Below are 18,786 nucleotides of genomic sequence, written 5' to 3'. Positions count from 1 at the left end.
CTCCTCCCGTGGCTTTAATTTTCTTTTTCGTGTTTCTGAACTAATTGTTATTGTAAAAAAAAACGGCGAGTGGTGCACGCTCGCGCGCCCTGCCAGCATGTCTTTAATTACCGCTGCATTGACGGCCGCGATAATGGAAGATATATGGCCTCTGGTGCATGTAACAACAACCAATAGGCCATGGGCGGAGCTACGCGACCGACCATGGCCTATTGTGTGTTCTGTTTTCAAAACACACGCACTGAAAGGCCATTGAAAATGAACCTAAGGAATAACACGCGTGGAATTTCTAGGTCCATTTTCAAAATGCCAGGAAAATACCTCTCGCTGCGCGACACTGCATGCGCAGTGCACGCTAGGCCCGAGTCCTAAAGAGTTACCAGCATTTATTTATTTATTTATCCATTTATTTATTTATGCAATTTTATATAGCGCGGACTTTACCCAAAGGTGTCAGAGTGCTTCACAATAGGAACAGCAATGATACATGAGGAGAAAAATTACAAGTGAACAAATTACAAAAGCAAACGTTATGTTACATGAATCAAAAGTGACAAAAGTGAGCAACCAAAATACATGAGGTAGCAATCGGTACACTACAGGAGGAAAAAGTGATGTGTGCAGGTTACAAAAGCGTACAAAGTAGAGGTATAATACTGCAATAAATGGCAGACACTCCAGCACAAGAACAAATGTTACGTAGGCAATGGTGGCACTTGTGTAAGTATCTAAAGCAAACAGAAAGTGAGAGGTAGCATACAGTGTGATACCAGAGAAAAGTGACGTGTGCAAGTTACAAAAGGGTACCATACAGAGGTACAAGGGTAATACTACAGTAAATGGTAAACACTCAAACTGCCAGAACACGCTGGGAAGGCACTTCAATAGTCAAGGAAAATAGAATTTTCAATGATGGGAGGTCTTCCATCAGATGATAGAGAGGGCGTGAATTAGATTTGGTGGTGTCTTTGGAGGAGGAGAACTTTGAGGTCCATTTTGAAGGCCTGGGAGGAGGCGGTGGTCCGGAGCTGAGGCGGAAGTGAGTTCTAGATTCTCACTGCGCTGCCTGAAAAGGATTGGGCCATCGATCTTTCCGTCTTGAAAGTAGGGGGTTCAAGCAGTAGATTTTCCGCATTACGAGATGGTCTAGAGCCTCCAGACAGTTTCAGTTTATTCGACAGGTAGAGAGGAGAGGAGGAGTGCAAGGCTTTGTGGGTGATACAGGCTGTCTTGTAGATAGCTCTAGCCTCGATTGGAAGCCAGCGAAGGGTGGATAACAACGGTGTGATGTGGTCGCTTCTTTTTGCCCCACAGTTGAAACGGGCTGCTGAGTGGAGGACAGATTTAAGGGGGGACAGGTGGGATTTGGGGAGGCCAGTAAGAAGAGAATTGCAGTAGTCCAGTCTGGAGATGACCAGCGATTGCGCCAGTGTTTTAAGGTCATGTTCAGGGAAAAAGCGACGAATTCCCCAAAGAAGGCGCAGTTGGTATCGTGCAGATTTTGAAATGGAGTTGATGTGGGGGATTAGATTGAGTTTGTTGTTGAGTATGACACCAAGGGTTTTTGCGCTGTCAACAATGATGGGTTTATTGTTAAGCAGATTCATCTGATCCATCCATGATTGAACCGGGGGAGGAGAAAGTGAGGAAGAGAGGAGCAGGAATTCAGTTTTGGAGGGATTCAGAATCAGTTGATGAGTTGACATCCAGTTTTGAATGGAGTCGAGAGTCGATCTTAGGATGGCGAGATCATGAGTGGAGGCAACCTTGAGGTAGAATTGAGTGTCATCTGCGTAGAGATGATAGTGGATCCCGGATTTACTTAGGAGATTTCCCAGTGGTTCTAGGTAGAGATTGAACAATGTGGGTGCAAGTATAGAGCCTTGAGGAACACCTTGACCCACCGCCAAAGGAGATGAAAGACTGTTCGCTATTTTGATCATTTGGGATCTATCAGAGAGGAAGGAAGCAAACCATTTAAGCACAGTGCCCTCCATGCCCATTCTCTGTTGCAGAGTGTTGAGAAGAGTGTCATGATTGACAGTGTCAAAGGCTGCAGGAAGGTCAAGGAGAATTAGAAGACAGGACCCCCCGAGTCAAGTATCCTCAGCGCGTCATCAACCACTTGCAATAGGGCTGTTTCAGTGCTGCAGTTTTGGATGAAGCCGGACTGACAATTGTCAAGAAGATCATTGTTCTTGATATGACGAAAGAGTTGGTTCAGTACACATCTTTCTGTGATCTTCGCAAGAAAGGGTAGGTTAGTGATGGGGCGGAAGTTGTTGAGGTCATTCGCATCAGCAGTGGGTCTTTTAAGCAGAGGGGGGACCTGACCAGTTTTGAAGGAGACAGGAAGGGAGCCTTGACAGAGGGAGAGGTTGACCAGAGTGGTCCAATAGGAAAGAGAATGGGAATAGAAGTCAATGGCTATGGCACTGGGGATGGGGTCAAGAGAATGGTTGGAGGGCTTTGTTTCGAGGATGCACTTGAGGAGGGCATCTTCAGAGATGGGGTCAAAGTTCTGCCAAATAGCTAAGGATTTGCGCTCCTCTGGAGGGGTAGGATGAGCGACCTGAGCCACAAGGGATTTCACTTTTTCGTCAAAGAATATACCAAAATCCGCTGCTTTCTTTGTAGAGTCCTCCAGCTTGGAGGTTGGGGAGAGCGGTTAGGAACCTTGATGAGATCGAATAGTTTTCTGGGTCTATTTTTGGCAGAGTCAAGGAGGGTTCTGAAGTGCGACGCTTTCTCAAGGAAGATGTTCTTGTGGTACTTGGATCTTGCTAAACGAAGCGTGGCCAGATTATCAGTGGAGGGCGCTTGCCTCCATTGTTTCTCCAGGAATCTTAGTTGCTTCCTTTCTTCATAGAGGGATTTGTTGAACCAGGGTGCTGAGGGAGTGGGCCTTATCTTTTTACTTTGGAGAGGAGCGACGTTATTGATTTTGACTGCAAGGACTGTGAGGCATTGGGAGGTGAGTTTGTCAACATCTAGGTTCGGGTCAAGCTTTGGAAGTGATAACAAAGCTGATTCACAGAGGGAAACAACGTCAATATTTTTAGCATCACGGAACCAGGAGGTAGCCCTCTTAGGTTGGCCAAGAGGAGAGTGTGATAGGTGAAGAGAGAATGGGATGAGGAGGTGGTCAGACCAGTCTACATGAATAGGGGTAGTGATAGAAAGCATGTCTGCTTTAGAAATGACAAGGTCCAGAATTGAGCCCTTAGAGTGTGTTGACTCTGTGCAGTGTTGGATAAGATCGTTAGCAGAGAGGAAGGTGGCCAGCGAGTTCGCAGAAGAGTCTTGCGGTGAGCCCCAGTGGAGATTGAAGTCACCCACAAAGGTCTGATTGTCACTTTGCGAGTATTGGTCGCTGATGAAGTCAGTGAGTTCCTCCATAAACGAAGGTCCGCTACCCGGCGGGAGGTAAATGACATGGAATCTGATGGGTGAGCGGTGGTGCAATTGTAGCTCAAGAGAAAGGCATTCAAAAGTGCTGGACGAGCTGAAAGGAGAAGCCTTCAGTTGAAGGGAGTTCCTAAAGATGACTGCAACACCTCCCCCAACGCTGTCAGTTCTGTCATTCCTAAGTAAAGAATAGCCTGTGGGTAATAGGAGATCAAAGATAGAGTAAGAGGTATTGTTGAACCAGGTCTCTGAGAGAAAGAGCATGTCTATATTGTGAAAGGTGATGGCATTGGAGATTTCAAGTTTTTTTACTGCAGATCTGCAGTTGTGGAGCAGACAGCGCAGCTCTGTCAAGACTGTTTTGGTGACGGGGGCACTTGGGCTCTGAAGGGTGATCGGGATATTGTGTTTATACGAGGGTACTCGGGAGGGTTTCGGTGGATGCTTGGTTCTGACAGAGGAGATGGTCGGAATAGAGTAGATAGTAGGGTTACTGGGAGGTGCAGATTGCAGAAGGGAGGTGTTGGACCTGGGGTCACCAGACCACATAGGGTAGCCTGACACAGAGTAGGAAGGTCTAACCCAAAGGCAAAAGTGTTAAGCTTGCATCACACTCTCACAGGAACCCAGCGTCCATCCACTCAAAAAGGACACTACATCAGTTCTTCTAGAAAAGTAGAAAAGTGTATCTTTTCTTCTTAAGGATTGCTTTCAATTGCGTTTATCTTAATAGCTCATTATTCCACATTTAATTCTCTGTGGTTATAACTCAGCAACAAATCATGTGATGCTAAGAATTATTACTTAATCATATCATTAATCACTAGTTTAGATGCAGAATAGATTACATTTCAAGTCTTGAATTCCTTTTGTTACATGTAATATTGACTAAAGGTAAGTCTTGTGATTATCCATACCAAATTACATTAGCGATAATTAAGCAGTGCATAGACCAACAATTAGCTAATGTCAAAATTGAAAATAGAAGCTAATTATCTTTAAAGCATATCACTCTTATTTTCAGTTGTAAATTGATTCCATTTCATGTAGCTTTAACATATATCGAATAAAAGATGGGTCTTAATACATGCATTTTAAACAGTTGAGGTATATTACTACCCTCGTGAATTAACTGCCTTGAATTGGTTTTTCCTCGTTAGCTTGGTTAGATATGGATGGTACAATAGCTGTCCCTTAGTTCACTGAACTCTCCTAAAAGAAAAGGAGAAGTCTCTTCTGACAGCTGTCAATTATAGCCTCTCCGCCCAGCCAAACTGTCTTCTTATCAAGGGCAGGGAGCCTCGAGATTTACCAGGCCCGGCAGAGGGATTTGAGAGCCAAATTTCCTCCCCCCAGCCCCCTCAGCCGAAATCCCTGCTTACTTTATTCCTGAGCGCTGCTTTGTCCAACCCAGCCGATGTCGGTCGGCTGAAAAGCTAAGGATTTCCACTTGGGGATTTTAGTTGAAGTTCGATGGATGCGGGCCTATGGAGGCGGGACCCGTCCTTCACCGGGGGCAAGTTGCACTCTTATGACAGTTTCCTACACTGCCTCTGCGTTCCTCCCCTCACTCTGCAGGAAGAGCGGACTCCTCCCTCAGCCAACTCCAGTCACGCCTCACTTCCTCCCGGACGCTCCTCTAGACAGCGCCGAGGCGGGGCTTTTCCTAGGCTTCCTCCGCTTCACAAACTATTTTCCGTGGTGGAGCACCCCCCTCCAGGCGACGCTACCTTCCCCACAGGTTCTCCCACCAGGAACCGGCCCTCGAGCGGGTCCGACGCTCACTCCCGCCTCCTGAACAAGCAATTGGGAGCTTGACAGGCGGTCCCGACTGGCTCCGATCCACGAGCTCCGTGCCCCTGCCGGCCACAGGAGCTCCCACAGACCAGAGGCGGCGAGACCACACCAGCATAGGGAGCCCAGGTAGATCCGGGGTCTACAGTTGGGGCGCCGGTAAGTTCCCAATTGCAGTGGACTAACCCAGGCAGGATACCGCGAGTATTAGCTTGCACCAGGGAGAAGGAAGGTCAGCAAGGCAAGGGCCTACTCTGCAAGAGTCTTGGCCTCAGACAGGAGGCAGTCTCAGACGCCCTCACCTCAGTTTTCCACAGTCCTTGTCCTGTCTGCTCCACCTAAATCAGTCACCCTCTGCTTCTCCGTTAATAGTATTAATTTTAAATGTTTCTGCTAGGCCAGGTCAATGGGAGAGGGACAGAATCAGGAGTGGGGACAGCAGCCCCTAGAGGCAATCAGATCCCCTCTCAGCGCGCCAACCTCCTCGCCCCACAGCCTCCACTCCAGCCAAGTTACTCTCCTCCACAGTCTTTTGTTTCTCCTCAAAATGGCCGCCCTGCATTCCCTCTTATATAGCCTGTGCCCAGAGTGTCCAGAGAGGTCCAGAAGGTTCTGGAACCCCTCATGTTACCCTATGGCACCAGGCTCTGAGGCAAACAGTTGCGGCAGTTACCAGCCACCATTTTGTTTTGACTACATTTCCATCTTAATAAAGGACACCTAGGCCTAAACAAATTATGGGAATAAGGAAGCACCCACCCCCTAGGACAACACCAAAAATTCAGTGGACATAAAAAAAAATGAAAAGTACTGGGAGGCAAAAAGGGACAAAATAAATAAATAATAGGAGGGACCACCCAAAGGGCTGACAGGTGTAACAGGAGGCATTCAAAGGCTTGTGTGAGTTGACGAAGTTTGTAGATGACAGGTTCAGCTTGGCTATAGTGGGGTGAGGGGGCGAGGTGCATCTCGTGGGATGGTGAGGGTTTTCCAAAGGAGTAGAGGTGTATGGAAAGGTGGAAATCTTGGAGCTTAAAAGTGAAATGGCAGTTACAAGCTGGGAGATGGAGGTGATCAGAGAGTCTAGCTTATTTTCCAGACAGAGTAAGGCAGAGCACGGATGGTTGGGTGGCTGGATGGAAACAGGAGGGGGTGGAAACGGTGGTGGAAGGCAAGGAGAGGTGGGGTACTGGAGGGGAGTTGGGGTATAGGGTTCAAAAGTGGGGAAAGGTGGAGGTTGAGAGCGGGAGTTGGTGAGTCAGAGGCGAAGGGAAAGTTGTCTTTGTTGGAGTTGCAAGAAGGAAAGGAATTAAGGACAAATTCAGGGGGAGATGGGTGCAGAACAGGGCGGTATGGTAGAAGGAGAGGGGAGGGCTGTGTGGCGTCATGGGAATGTAGAGGGTTAGGGAGGATAAGAGGGGAGGTGGTTGAAGAGGTCCTGTCATCGAGTAGGGGTGGCTGTGAGGAAACGGGCATCTGGCAGAATGAGGGGGGTTGGGAGAATGGGAAGCTGAAGAAAGGTAGTGGTTCTGCTGTGCCCGAGGTAGGGAAATGGAAAGGGTTACCAAGGGGGAAAGGGGGTAGCACAGCACTGCTGGAGGAGTGGGGGGAAGGAGAGATATGCAATGGGTTTGTGGAGAAATCGGGGTGAATAACGAGGGTAGGAGGGGGTAGAGGAGAGGGGGGAAGGAGGAATAAGGGGAGCGTAGGGAAGGTTTGCCGGGGGAGAGGGTTGGAGGAGAGGAGGGCTGAAAAGGGGTGTGGCAGGTAGGAGTATGGGTGAGGTGAAGAGATTGGGGAACCGGGATGGTGCAGATTGGACGAGGAGCGTATTAGTTAGAGGTAAGGCTGAAGTGATGAATGGGGGGCAAACTGTGAGGGGGGAGGCATAGGTGAGGAGGGCACAGGGGAGGTGGAGGGAAGAGGGGCTACCTGTGCTTCTCGAGGGTGCACCCTGCTGGTATGTAGGGGGGTCAGGGGAGGAGAAAGTGAGTAGTGGGTGGAGCTAGCTGAAGAGTCAGGAGATAACCCAGTCGCAGAGGAGGGGAGTAGGGAGGAGAAGAGGTGGTCAAAGATCATGACAGTATCGTTGTTATAGAGTGAGATAGTGAGGTAGCCGTTGAAACGCGTAGAGGGAGAAATTTTTAGTTGTTGGCCATGAGGGATAGAGGAGGAGGAGGTGACGTTAAGGAAATTATATAAGCTGGTGGACCAAGAGGGGGTGTCGTGAGTGAAGAAGATGAAATCGTTTTTGAGCCTCCCAAAACGACCATTGTAAAATTGATCAACAAAAAGGGAATCAGGGAAACGTTCAATAGTGTTATGCTTCAATTGTTTAACTGAAGCTTTCTTCTGGTTGGGAGGATACATGATTTTGCAGCAATTAATTCCAGCCTTAACTCGAGTGGTGGCCATGTTGGGAAAATGTGACGGGGGAGGGTGGGTGGGATAATAGAAGGGTGTTACTAGGAAAGCGGTGGTGATGAGAAGTAAGAGGACAAGAAGGGGGCACATATTCCAAATGTTGGGTGAAGAAATCAGAACTAATGTGCTGTCTGGGAAGTGGGGTGGGTATTTGATGGGCCCTTCATCTAGGTATGCATGATGTCACCTGGCACTAGATAGACAAAGGAATTCTTTACATAGGATAGGACCAACAGGACCACTTTCAGAACCATTACAAAGCAAATTTGGTCAAAGTAGAACAGATTATAAACGAACACTCAGTGACCACTGGTGATCACTGAACTTAGCATCAGCTTGTGACAGAATCCCATTCGGCACCAAACGTGTTGTACGCCCATAATCTCAACAGACTACTATTGCACCCTAATCTCCTGAGAATAACTAACAATAGGGGCAAAGAGCATGGGGTGGAACAAAATCTGACTAACAAGGTCTATATATGCAAAATCTGACTAACATTGTCTAAATATGCACGACAACCTCGTCATCATAAGACCACCTTCAGCGGAACGCAGAACAGGGTGCGTAACTCATACTACAAGGAGAACATTTCCAAGCACCACATGTCCGTATAAGGGCCTGGCGCCCTACATACCTCGCCGTCTCCCAGGCCAACTGGCCATCTCAGCAGGGGGCACAGATGCCCTGAATCCATAATGTCAAGGCTGCTGCAAAGAGTGCACAAAAGGAGGTAGCGGGAGTCCTAACTCAATCAGAACTGACTCCACTGATAAAGTGGTCTAAACTATGCAGCTGGCACTACTTGCTGCACAGCTGTAAAAGGCCTAAACGGTGCAGCTGGCACTACTTGCTGCGTAGCTGTAAAAGGCCTAAACGGTGCAGCTGGCACTACTTGCTACGCAGCTGTAAAAGGCCTAAACGGTGCAGCTGGCACTACTTGCTACGCAGCTGTAAAAGGCCTAAACGGTGCAGCTGGCACTACTTGCTGCGCAGCTGTAAAAGGCTTAAACAATGCAGCTGGCACTACTTGCTGCACAGCTGTTGATGACCTAAACGGTGTAGCTGGCACTACTTGCTGCGCAGCTGTAGAAAGGCCTAAACGGTGTAGCTGGCACTACTTGCTGCACAGCTGTAGATGAGGCAACAGCATCCTCCTGATGGCCTTGTAGTCCTCCTTCACGGCATACAACCTGGGAATTAAGGCATGGGCGTTCCTTCATCGAAGTTTCAAATTCTGGCAATTGGTTGCAGGTGCTTTGAGCAGCGGTGTAGGAGCGTCGTTGTGCTGTCTTGTTTGATACTGTAAATAAATTTAGCTGGATTTGACCTAGCCAGACTTCGAGGTGCGGATCATTTATGCCTTTAGGAACCCTACTAGAAGTGATGTGAATCAACAGATACATCATTAGTAATATTCCTAAAAGTTTAAATAGCGTCCAATTTTTCAAAGATAAAAACGATGCCATGATCAGAAAAACATGTATTTGAAACACAGAGTATATTACACCATGCTTTTAAATTATCACGATACCAAAAACGAAGACGTATAATTCATTGTAATAATGTGAACATATTTTAAAGATAATACTGAAGAAAGTGAAGACTTATGAAAAAAACAAAAAAACTGTCATGTGACCCGACAAGTTATTTGGTGAAGACAGGACAAAAGGAATTCCTTTGTCAAAGAAGCAGCTTCCAAGAAGTAGCTGAGTTGCAGCTGAGTCACCGGAGAGTACTGAAACAGACGGAAGGAAGCCTAGAACGCACCCTCCTAAATGGTGGTGGCTGCCATCTTGAAATTCTTACCAACACATGAATTATAACTGACTAATATATTACGTGTCTTCACAGCAGCAACAAAAAATACCCCGAAAATATTTAGCTTTGAGGTAATTTCTGTCTACAAAAAGTTATCACCATGTTTTTTAAATATCTGAAAGACAAAAATAGCGAAAAACAGCTTGAAAAAAAAAACTGATTCGAGCTATAGTCCGGAAACATGACAGCTTGCATTTTGCATTTCTTTTAAACAGTTTGATTGGGCATATTTCGCACCACATTTTAAAAATAGAAAGTGACAAGAATAATTTCAAAACTATTTAACGAGTAATTGCAACATGGCAGATTCATAAACATGACTTTGCCTATCAAATGTACTTTTTTTTTGTTCAAGTCCTTTTTTTATTTCGCCAGGTAAAGGGGCAGGCGATACACTTCGTTGTCGTAAGAAGCCGGGTTCGCGCAGGCGCAGAAGTACAACTGCCCGAAACTGACAGGAGATAAACAAAACGGGGTCGTGCGCGCTCGAGCCCTGTAGTTGAAGGGTGAAGACGTCACGGTGTTGTGTGCGCGCGACCCCCTGGGCACTGAGCAGGAGTTGCTGGGTGCGGCGGTCAGGAGCCCAGAATGGACGAGGATGTTCTGACCACCCTGAAGATTCTTATAATCGGGGAGAGCGGAGTGGGCAAGTCCAGGTGAGGTGGGACCGTGCTGTTACGGTATATTCGTTTTTAACGGGTATCACCCAGCTCCGGCCTTTTGTGGCTTCGTCATCGCGTCTTTCGCATGGTGTGGATGGGGTTGATGAGAGAGCGTTGGCCTGCATTAGTCTCGGTAGATACGGCCCTGCTCTTTGGGGAATGGAAACCCTGTTGACCCCCTTTCCAGAGTCCGACCGGAACCACCCCTATCCTCTTTCTCACAGTCTTGATTTTGCTTGGCTAGATGTCGATGAACTTGTCTGGTGAGTGTCTCTCTCAGAATTGTCTGCCATCCTCCTTATTACCTCCAATTGGAAGCAAGCCAATAATGCAGTATGTTTTCACCGAACTTGCTGCACTCTAGTCCTAGAGCACCTTGTGCCTCTGTAACCTGGGGCAGTATGTTTAGGCTCTACTCCACCGCTCTCAGGTTGACAGTCTTCTCTCCCATGGCACAGGCCAGCAGCCGGGCTACAAGAGCGTAGTTCAGGGCCCGATCTCTATCTTGGGGGCAGGGTTTGCTTACATGTATCAGCTCTGGCAGTCACTTTTGGCCCCAGATGAGGTCTTCAGATATTCATCCCCGGATGTGCCCACCACTACCATGCGATTGTTCCCAGCTTCCAGGACCGTCCCCAAACCACCAATTATGCAGGCTGGCAGAGCAACCAGCGCAGAGCAACAGGTTCACACGTACACCATCTTCAGCAGGCAAGCCGGGCAGCTAGAGTTTTATTTTAGTTTCTAATAGAGTTTTTACTAACTCTTGGTTGAGGCTTCGAAGTTTTTTTTTGTAAGATTTTATCAGCTGCTGAGACTATACAGAGAGCCGGCCTAGGGAGTGAATCTGCTATCAAACTAGGTGCAATAATAGGTCCAAGAAGCCTCCCCAGGAAGCAAAACTGGTCAACCAGAATTTTACCAGACACTGCAGTACTAAAACTTTTAGGGACAAAGTTGAAGTATGGGGTAGGTACCCAATATAACCCCAGGAAACTGCAGTAGACCTATAAGGCCTACCCAGAGTTTTAGGACTAGCCCAGAATAATGTCCCATGCGCCACAGTAGAGTCTGTAGGGCTGACCTCAAGGTTAGAATCCTGTGCCCTGGATATACTACATATATTGCAATAATAGTGAGAAATGCTCTAACTAGATGCAAGGCAATACCAGTGGGGATGATGGACAGAGTGCTTGAGCAAATCAAACATGCATCCTGGGACCGGGTTCGGATTCATAATCCTCATCAGCCAGGCTATCTTGAATCCAGTGGTACAGTGAGCAAGGGACCAACGTCTGGGCATACCCTGCCAACTCAGGGCGAACAAAGCGATACCAAAGGGAATGATGGACGGAGTGCTTGAGCGGGTCGGGCACTCGCCCACAGTCAACTGATCTGGGTTTGGTCCATCGCCGTTCTTTGGCTCGCTCCGCCACCCCAGTTCAGACATGGCCATGTGCGGGTCGGTCTGGCCCTGTGCCTCGTGGGAGCAGTCCAGCCCGAACTGCCGAGCCGTGTCTTCCCTGGACCGGAGTCAGGCTTCCCGGGACCGGTTTCTGGCATTACAGCCGTCTTCAGCCGGGCTTGCTTGACTCCAGTGGCAGAGTGGGCAGGGGACTCACGTCTGAGCGTGCCCTGTAAACTTAGGGCAAACAAAGAAAAACCAAAGGTGGTGATGGACGGAGCGTTGACAATACAAACACTCACCCCCAGTCAACTGATCTGGGTTTAATCCATCACCGTTCTTTATCTCACTCCACCACCCCAGTTCAGACCTGGCCATATGCAAATCAGTCTGACCCTGTGCCTCATGGGGACAATCCAGCCCGAACTGCCAAGCCATGTCTTCCCTGGACCGGTATTGATTTGTTCACCCTAGGTTGGCAGCATGTGCCCAGACGTGGGTCCATTGCTCACTTGGCCACTGGATTCAAGATAGCCTGGCTGCTGAGGGTTGTGAACCCGAGACCGGTCCCGGGATGCTTGTTTCCGGTCCAGGGAGGACATGGCTTGGCAGTTTGGGCTGGACTGTTCCCATGAGGCACAGGGTTGGGCTGGTTTGCATGTGGCCGTGTCTGAGCTGGGGTGGTGGAGTGAGCTAGGGAGTGATGGTGGATTGAACCCAGATCAGTTGGCTGTGGGCGAGTGTTTGATTTGCTCCAAAGCTCCGTCCATCATCCCCTTTGGTATAAATAGATGCAAAGTAGATGTGATCCAGACTATACTCCTTGCATCACAGTAGTACGTCTGTCAGGCGATCCTAAAAGCCAAGTAAAAAGGTTTTGGTTCCATTAAACGGAACCAAACCCCTCCACCCCCCAATACCCTGCACCAATATAATGCAGTTGCATTTCCAATTTGTCCACCCGGCTGTACAATAGCAGCAGCCTAATTTAAACCCTACGTATACCACAGTGGACGGTCTATTATTATTATTAATATTATAACTACATTTATTGAGCGCGCAGCTACCCGGAGGTTTCCCGGCGCTAGAGCTAACGGAAGATGAGCCAGTGTAAAAACCAAAGGCATGGCAGTTACATGTTAAAAAGCCAGGTCTTGATGCCTTTACGGAATGTCATATAGCAGACTTCCGAGCGCTAAAATTGGGGCATAGAGTTCCATAAGGAAGGAGCCTGTAAGACGAACGAGCGTCCACCCATTTTGGCTCGCTTGACCCGTGGAATTTGAAACTTGTTTTGAGTAGAAGATCTTAAGGTGCGAGAGGGAACATACTGCTGGACCAAGGAAGATAGATATTTCGGGGCTTTATCCATTTTAATACGGTGCATCATGCAAAGGGCTTTAAATTTGATACGGCTCTCAATTCGTAGCCAATGCAGTTTGCGCAGATGGGTAGAGGCCGAAGACCTAGCAGGTAAGTTACATATCAGGCGCACAGCCATGTTCTGGACCACCTGAAATTTCTTTAATACCTCCTTACAGGCGCCCAGAAGTAGTATGTTCCCGTAGTCCATCCGTGAGATGACAAGGGCTTGGACCACGGTTCTCAGGGTATCCACTGGAAGCATCCATGTGATTTTTCTAAGCCACCTGATGATGGTGGTACAGGTGGCAGAGACCTTTACAACATGTTGCTTCAGTGACAACTGGTTGTCAAGCAGAACCCCTAGATTACGGGCTGAATCTGAAGGGGTAGGTAACGGGCCCATCTGTGGTGGCCAATGTTGTGGGCCCCACAAAGATGTATTGGGACCGAATAGGAGCAGCTCCGTTTTGTCCCCATTGAGTTTTAGTTTATGTCTCTGCATCCAGTTGGAGATCTGTTCCAAGCCAGACTGCAAGGAGGATGTAGGCGATTGATTTTTGGTAGAAAGTGAGTAGACGATTTGAGTGTCGTCAGCATAGGAATATATTGTGAGACCCGCTTGCTCTGCCAAGAAAGCAAGCGGTCTCACATAAAGATTGAAGAAGAGGGGACTAAGAATCGACCCTTGGGGAACACCGTGAGGGGAAGAATAGATAGAAGAAACAGAAGTAGAGGAAAAGACTTGAAAAGTGCGATTAGAGAGAAAACTAGCAATCCAGGCCAGAGCTGTGCCATCAATCCCCACGGATTGCAAGGTAGACAATAGGATGGAGTGGGAGACGGTGTCAAATGCGGCACTCAAATCAAGTAAGATGAGTGCCACAGTCTCCCCATTGTCCACCTGTTTCCTGATGGTCTCAGACACACCAAGAAGCGTAGTCTCCGTGAAGAAGCCAGCCCTGAACCCAGACTGAGAGCAGTGAAGGAGGTGAGAAGATTCTACATAAGAGGTGATAAGAGAGTTCACATGTTTTTCAAGAATTTTAGAATAACAGGGAAGGAGAGAAATAGGACGAAAATTAGAAGGGTTATTAGAATCTGCATTGGCCTTCTTTAGCAATGGAACCACCATCGCGTGTTTTCATTCATTGGGGACTGTAGCCTCCTCCAGTGAGGCATTCAGCATGTCTAAAATGATCTGAAGCAGGTCTGGGTCCAAGGTGCCCATTATTTGAGGGGGCAGAGGGTCAAGAGGTGAGCCCGATTTTATTTCATGTAAATATTTACGGAGGAGCGGGAGAGATATCGACTCCCAAGAATGAATTGGGGAGGTAGTATGAATACCGTCATCAGCAGCAGTGCAGCAGGGGGTAGGAAGTACGGGCTCAGGGATAGTAGGGACATTGGGAGTGGCGTCCAGGATAGCATAGATTTTGTCGATTTTATCCAAAAAGAATTCAGCCAGAACATTGCATTGGGAAGTATCCAAAGAAGGGCCTTTTGGAGCAGAGGACATGCCAGAAAGATCTTTTACTAATTTAAACAGAGCCTTAGGTCTATTTTGGGCCTTAAGTATGGTGCTGTTAGCATGATTAGCTCTGGCAATGTCACAGGCCGAGTGGTAAGCCTGGAGGGCAGCCTTATAGTTTGATTTCTTAAGTGTGCAATAGTCAGAACGCCATATGCGCTCCAATTTCTTGCAATGGGATTTTTCCTGACGCAAAGAGTCATTAAACCAAGGGGCTGGTGGATGATGGAGCTGTGACTTATTCCTCTGGGTGGGAAGACACAAATCTAAGGCTGTATTTAGCCAGGAATTGACCACAGATAACTCCTTGGTAGAGATAGTAGGAAACGTTGGTTTGGAGTTGTCGAGGCAAAAATTTAGTTTGTTTATATCCAAACGTTTCCAGTTCCTACTAGCTTTATGAGGGTGAGAGCTAGAGGAATTATTGTGAGCTGGTAACCTAATAGAAAAGTTGACAATAAAGTGGTCAGACCAAATGACAGGAGAAGAGGATTGGTGAGTGATGCAGTCAAGGTTTGAGATTATGGGATCCAATAAATTACCAGCTTTATGGGTGGGGCCGGAGTTGTGTAGGTGAAGGTCCAGGGCAGCTAAGTCCTGGAGTAAACGCATACTAATGGGACAGGATGTGAGATTAAAATGAATATTTAGGTCACCTACTACTAAGAAGTTAGTGGCTTGTAGAATAAGAGGGGCAATGAGCTCGGGAAAGGACGAAGCCCATGTATTGGCCGAACCCGAGGGGCGGTAAATCAGGGTTCCAGTCAAAGTATAATGCGGGGTGAGAGAAAGTTTAAAAAGGCCAGCCTCGCAATTTGGGAAATCTAAGTCCTCCCATTTACAAGAAAACTCTCTTTTAAAAATTATCGCTATACCTCCACCCTCCTTGAGCACACGATTTCTCCCCAGATAGGTGTAGTTATTAGGAAGAGCCATAGCAATGTCAGGACCAGAGCTATTGCTAAGCCAGGTTTCTGTCACAAACATTGCGGCAGGATTTGCCGAATCGAGAAGATCAAAAATATCTCTTTTATGTTTTGCCAGAGATGGGCAGTTTATGCTGATAAAATCCATAGAAGAAATTGATGTAGGCATATTAGAGGGGGCAAAATTCGTGGCGTGGGTAGTGGTCCAGAAGGAAGAGGACAGGGAGTCTGTGACCGCCGGGATAGAATCAAGAGTGAGGGCACAAGCACGACATTTTAAAAGAGCATCTTGGCAATTAAAGATTGGAGCCAAGGTTCAGGAGGAGGTCTGTAAGGCCAGTAAGTCAGAACGGGAGTATGTTCTGTGGTTAGGGGCAGATAGAGTAGCCCCTGGTCCCGTCCTGGCACGGACGGGCGCAGACGGGCAGGACTCTGGCTTGACTCCGGCGCGATGACGGCGCGCCCGCTGAGCGCGTCCGCTGCGCGGAGTCATAGCCGTTTATTTTTAAAGTCTTTCCTCTCGCCCCAAGGGAGGAAGCCCTGCCCAAGATGGCTGCCGCACTAGCTCTGCCCTAACCCCAGGTCGAACAGCCCCAAGATCGGCCGGACCCTCTGAGGGAGGTAGCGCTGGGTGTGGTGAGTAAAGAGAAGATCAGGGTTACTTTTTCAATTTTAAAAATGTCTTGACCCAAAATCGGAAAAGACAATCAGCGTCGCGTTAAATCCGCGCGCTGGGTGCAGGGGGGGAAAGGACACAGGGGGAAGTGCAATCAAGGTACAAAAGTTTTAAAACAGCTCTAGCAAAGGAGTTAAAAGAAATGTAACTGCCTGGCTCAAGCCTCAGGCACCGAATGCTGGAATCTCTATCTTATCTACCCAGGAGCGCAATAGCAAAAGACACACAAAGGATGGACGGAATGTGGAAAAAATCAAACATTTACCCCCAGTCAAGAGATCTGGGTTAAGTCCATTGTTCTTTTGTTCACCATGCCACCCCAGTTTGGACCAAGCCTTATGCAAATCAGTTGTGACCCTGCTCCTCATGGGAACAGTCCAGCCCGAACGGCCAAGCCAGGTCCTCCCTGGACCAGAAACAAGCATCCTGAGACCAAGGTATCGCCCCTTATCAGCCAGTCTAGCTTGAATCCAGTGGCACAGTGTCCCCAGGACCCATGTCTGGGCATACCTGGCACATCTAGAGCGAAAAAGCAATGAGACACAAATGTTAGGCGGAATGTGGAACAAATCGGACATTCACCCCCAGTCACGAGATCTGGGTTAAATCCATTGTTCTTTTGCTCACCATGACACCCCATTTTAGACCAAGCCATATGCAGATTAGTCGTGACCCTGTTCCTCATGGAAACAGTCCGATCCTAACGGCCAAGCCAGGTCCTTCCTGGACCAGAAACAAGCATCCTGGGACCAGGGTATCACCCCTTATCACGGTCAGCCCGGGACCCACAGCTTTTCATACCCGGCGCACTTAGGGCGAGAAAGCAAAAGACACACAAATGATGGACCGAATGCCGAACAAATCAAACATTCACCCCCAGTCAAAAGATCTGGGTTAAATCCATTGTTCTTTTGCTCACCATGCCACCCCAGTTTAGATCAAGCCATAGGCAAATCAGTCTTGACCCTGCTCCGCATGGGAACAGCCCTGCCCGAACTGCCAAGCCTGGTCATCCTGGAGCTGAATGGGAGAAGCTGATTATAAGCACCTCAGATCACAGTAAATGTATATAGCATTCTAGAACCAACAGATCTCTTTACAGTGGTCTATTCTCCTGCACTCACTTCTTCAGGTGTTTTCTAAATGGCAGCAGTGGTTGGCTTACCCAAATTCCACACAGCAAGTTATTCCAATACTTTGCAGCTGAAAGTTATCTTCCAACAAGGGATCTGCACTTGATTTTGGTTAGCTCCAGTTTCTTTTAGCACATGCCTTACTAGACACAGTGGAGTTAAGCCATGCTGACATGTGAACTCTAAAATACCATCTTTACCTGGTCAGTTATGACTGTGCATGAAAGGCATGGTCCCTTCTTTTGATAATAGCTTGTTTTTTTTAGTACAATATGTCCCACTTCTGCCATTTATAAGCACTGTAATATGAGTTAATTTGACTTTTTTTAATGACATACAATTAACCAGAATGAATCGCTTGAGTTGACCTTACTGAAATACAAACGTCTGACCTGCCGATAGCAGCACAGCTCGGTGGTAAACATTTAATCAGGATGGCTCCTCCACTAAGGCCGAGGCGCGTCAACCCACTGCTTTGCAGGTGTGCAAATAAAGAAAAATAAAACGATAACTTGATGTTGTCATTTTATTTTTTCCTTCTGCAAGCTTGGTGGGGCTGCTGACGGAGCAGGGGAGGAGTGGTTGGCACTCTGTAAAGTGCACATGAATGTTTGGCTGGCCGTCTCGGGCTGGCCAAACGGTCATGCGCACTTTGCATGTTCTCCACCCAGGCTGAATTACAGCTTGGGTGGAGAACATACCTAGGTTCCCAGTTCCCATTTAAACTCCGAACCACTGTGCTCAGACCAATCAAAACGCTGTGTTGTGATTGGCTTAGGTGCTTGGGTGCTTCCTGTTACGGCTGACATGGAGGTGAGACACGGCGATAAGGTGACTGTTTTTTCTCCCCCACTCCTGCTCCCCCTATCCCCATCCCCTCAAACCCTCCCTCCCCCTTATGCTGTCCCATCACCCCCAATTCGTGCCGGCTGCCCCTGCATTTAACTTGCGGATCCACTTTGTCAGCTATAATAGTTCAAGTAGCTTAGCTCCAGCATGCCGCACTAACTACAACGGGGCTAAAGTATTCTTATGATGTGTGACATACAAGGTAGCGTCCTAGTCACTCTGGGTGTAAATTGTTTAACTAATTTTGACTGCTACACGATGTTAAGAGAACAGTGGCATTAAATTTGGAAGCTAAGAGCATTGATGTAGGCAGCTTATGTAGATGTTGTCTATCTGATTTTAAAATTTCAGATCTTCACCCAGAATGACCCCCTGCTGCATATCAATATGTGAAGGAGGAAGGTTTTAGTACTTGTGTTTCTTTCCTTCAAATAGATCTTTGGCTATAAAGTACTTACCCCGAAATTTGGCTTCCCGATCTGCTGTAGAGGTGTAGTCTGCTATTTTTTCTCGCAGGGGTGGCCTTTGGACGCCCGACGTCTCGCTCCACATGCTGAGTTCTAGTTTCTTAATTTCAATTCCTAGAGCACGCAGATTTTTAGGTTTCGCTGGAGGGCGGAGCTCTTAGCTCCGCCTCCAGAGAAATCTCTTGATTTCCAGTAAGGAGAATGGAATACGCCCCCCTGTCCCATTGGCTAGCTCCATAAATGGAGGCTAGCCATTGGAACAGAGATCTGTCCGTCAAGGCCGGACCAGATTCGGGGGCGTTCCCGAGATTTTTTCCCAGGGCGGAGT

General features: G+C 47.8%; 1 protein-coding gene across 1 annotated transcript in view; it reads left to right on the top strand.

Annotated features, from left to right (window-relative positions):
• Positions 1–9,839: 9,839 nt before the first annotated feature.
• RAB18 (RAB18, member RAS oncogene family) overlaps positions 9,840–18,786 on the top strand; it is a 190,834-nt gene continuing 181,887 nt past the window's right edge. The window contains exon 1 of the mRNA XM_078663400.1: positions 9,840–10,103. Coding sequence (XP_078519526.1) covers positions 10,036–10,103 — 68 coding nt within the window. The 5' untranslated portion in view covers positions 9,840–10,035. The remainder of the gene's footprint in view (positions 10,104–18,786) is intronic.

Source organism: Lissotriton helveticus, chromosome 10, assembly GCF_964261635.1.
Source record: "Lissotriton helveticus chromosome 10, aLisHel1.1, whole genome shotgun sequence".
In the NCBI taxonomy this organism is placed as follows: Eukaryota; Metazoa; Chordata; class Amphibia; order Caudata; family Salamandridae; genus Lissotriton; species Lissotriton helveticus.
The sequence above is the reverse complement of the archived record's forward strand: the minus strand, read 5'-3'. Positions and strand labels throughout refer to the sequence as shown.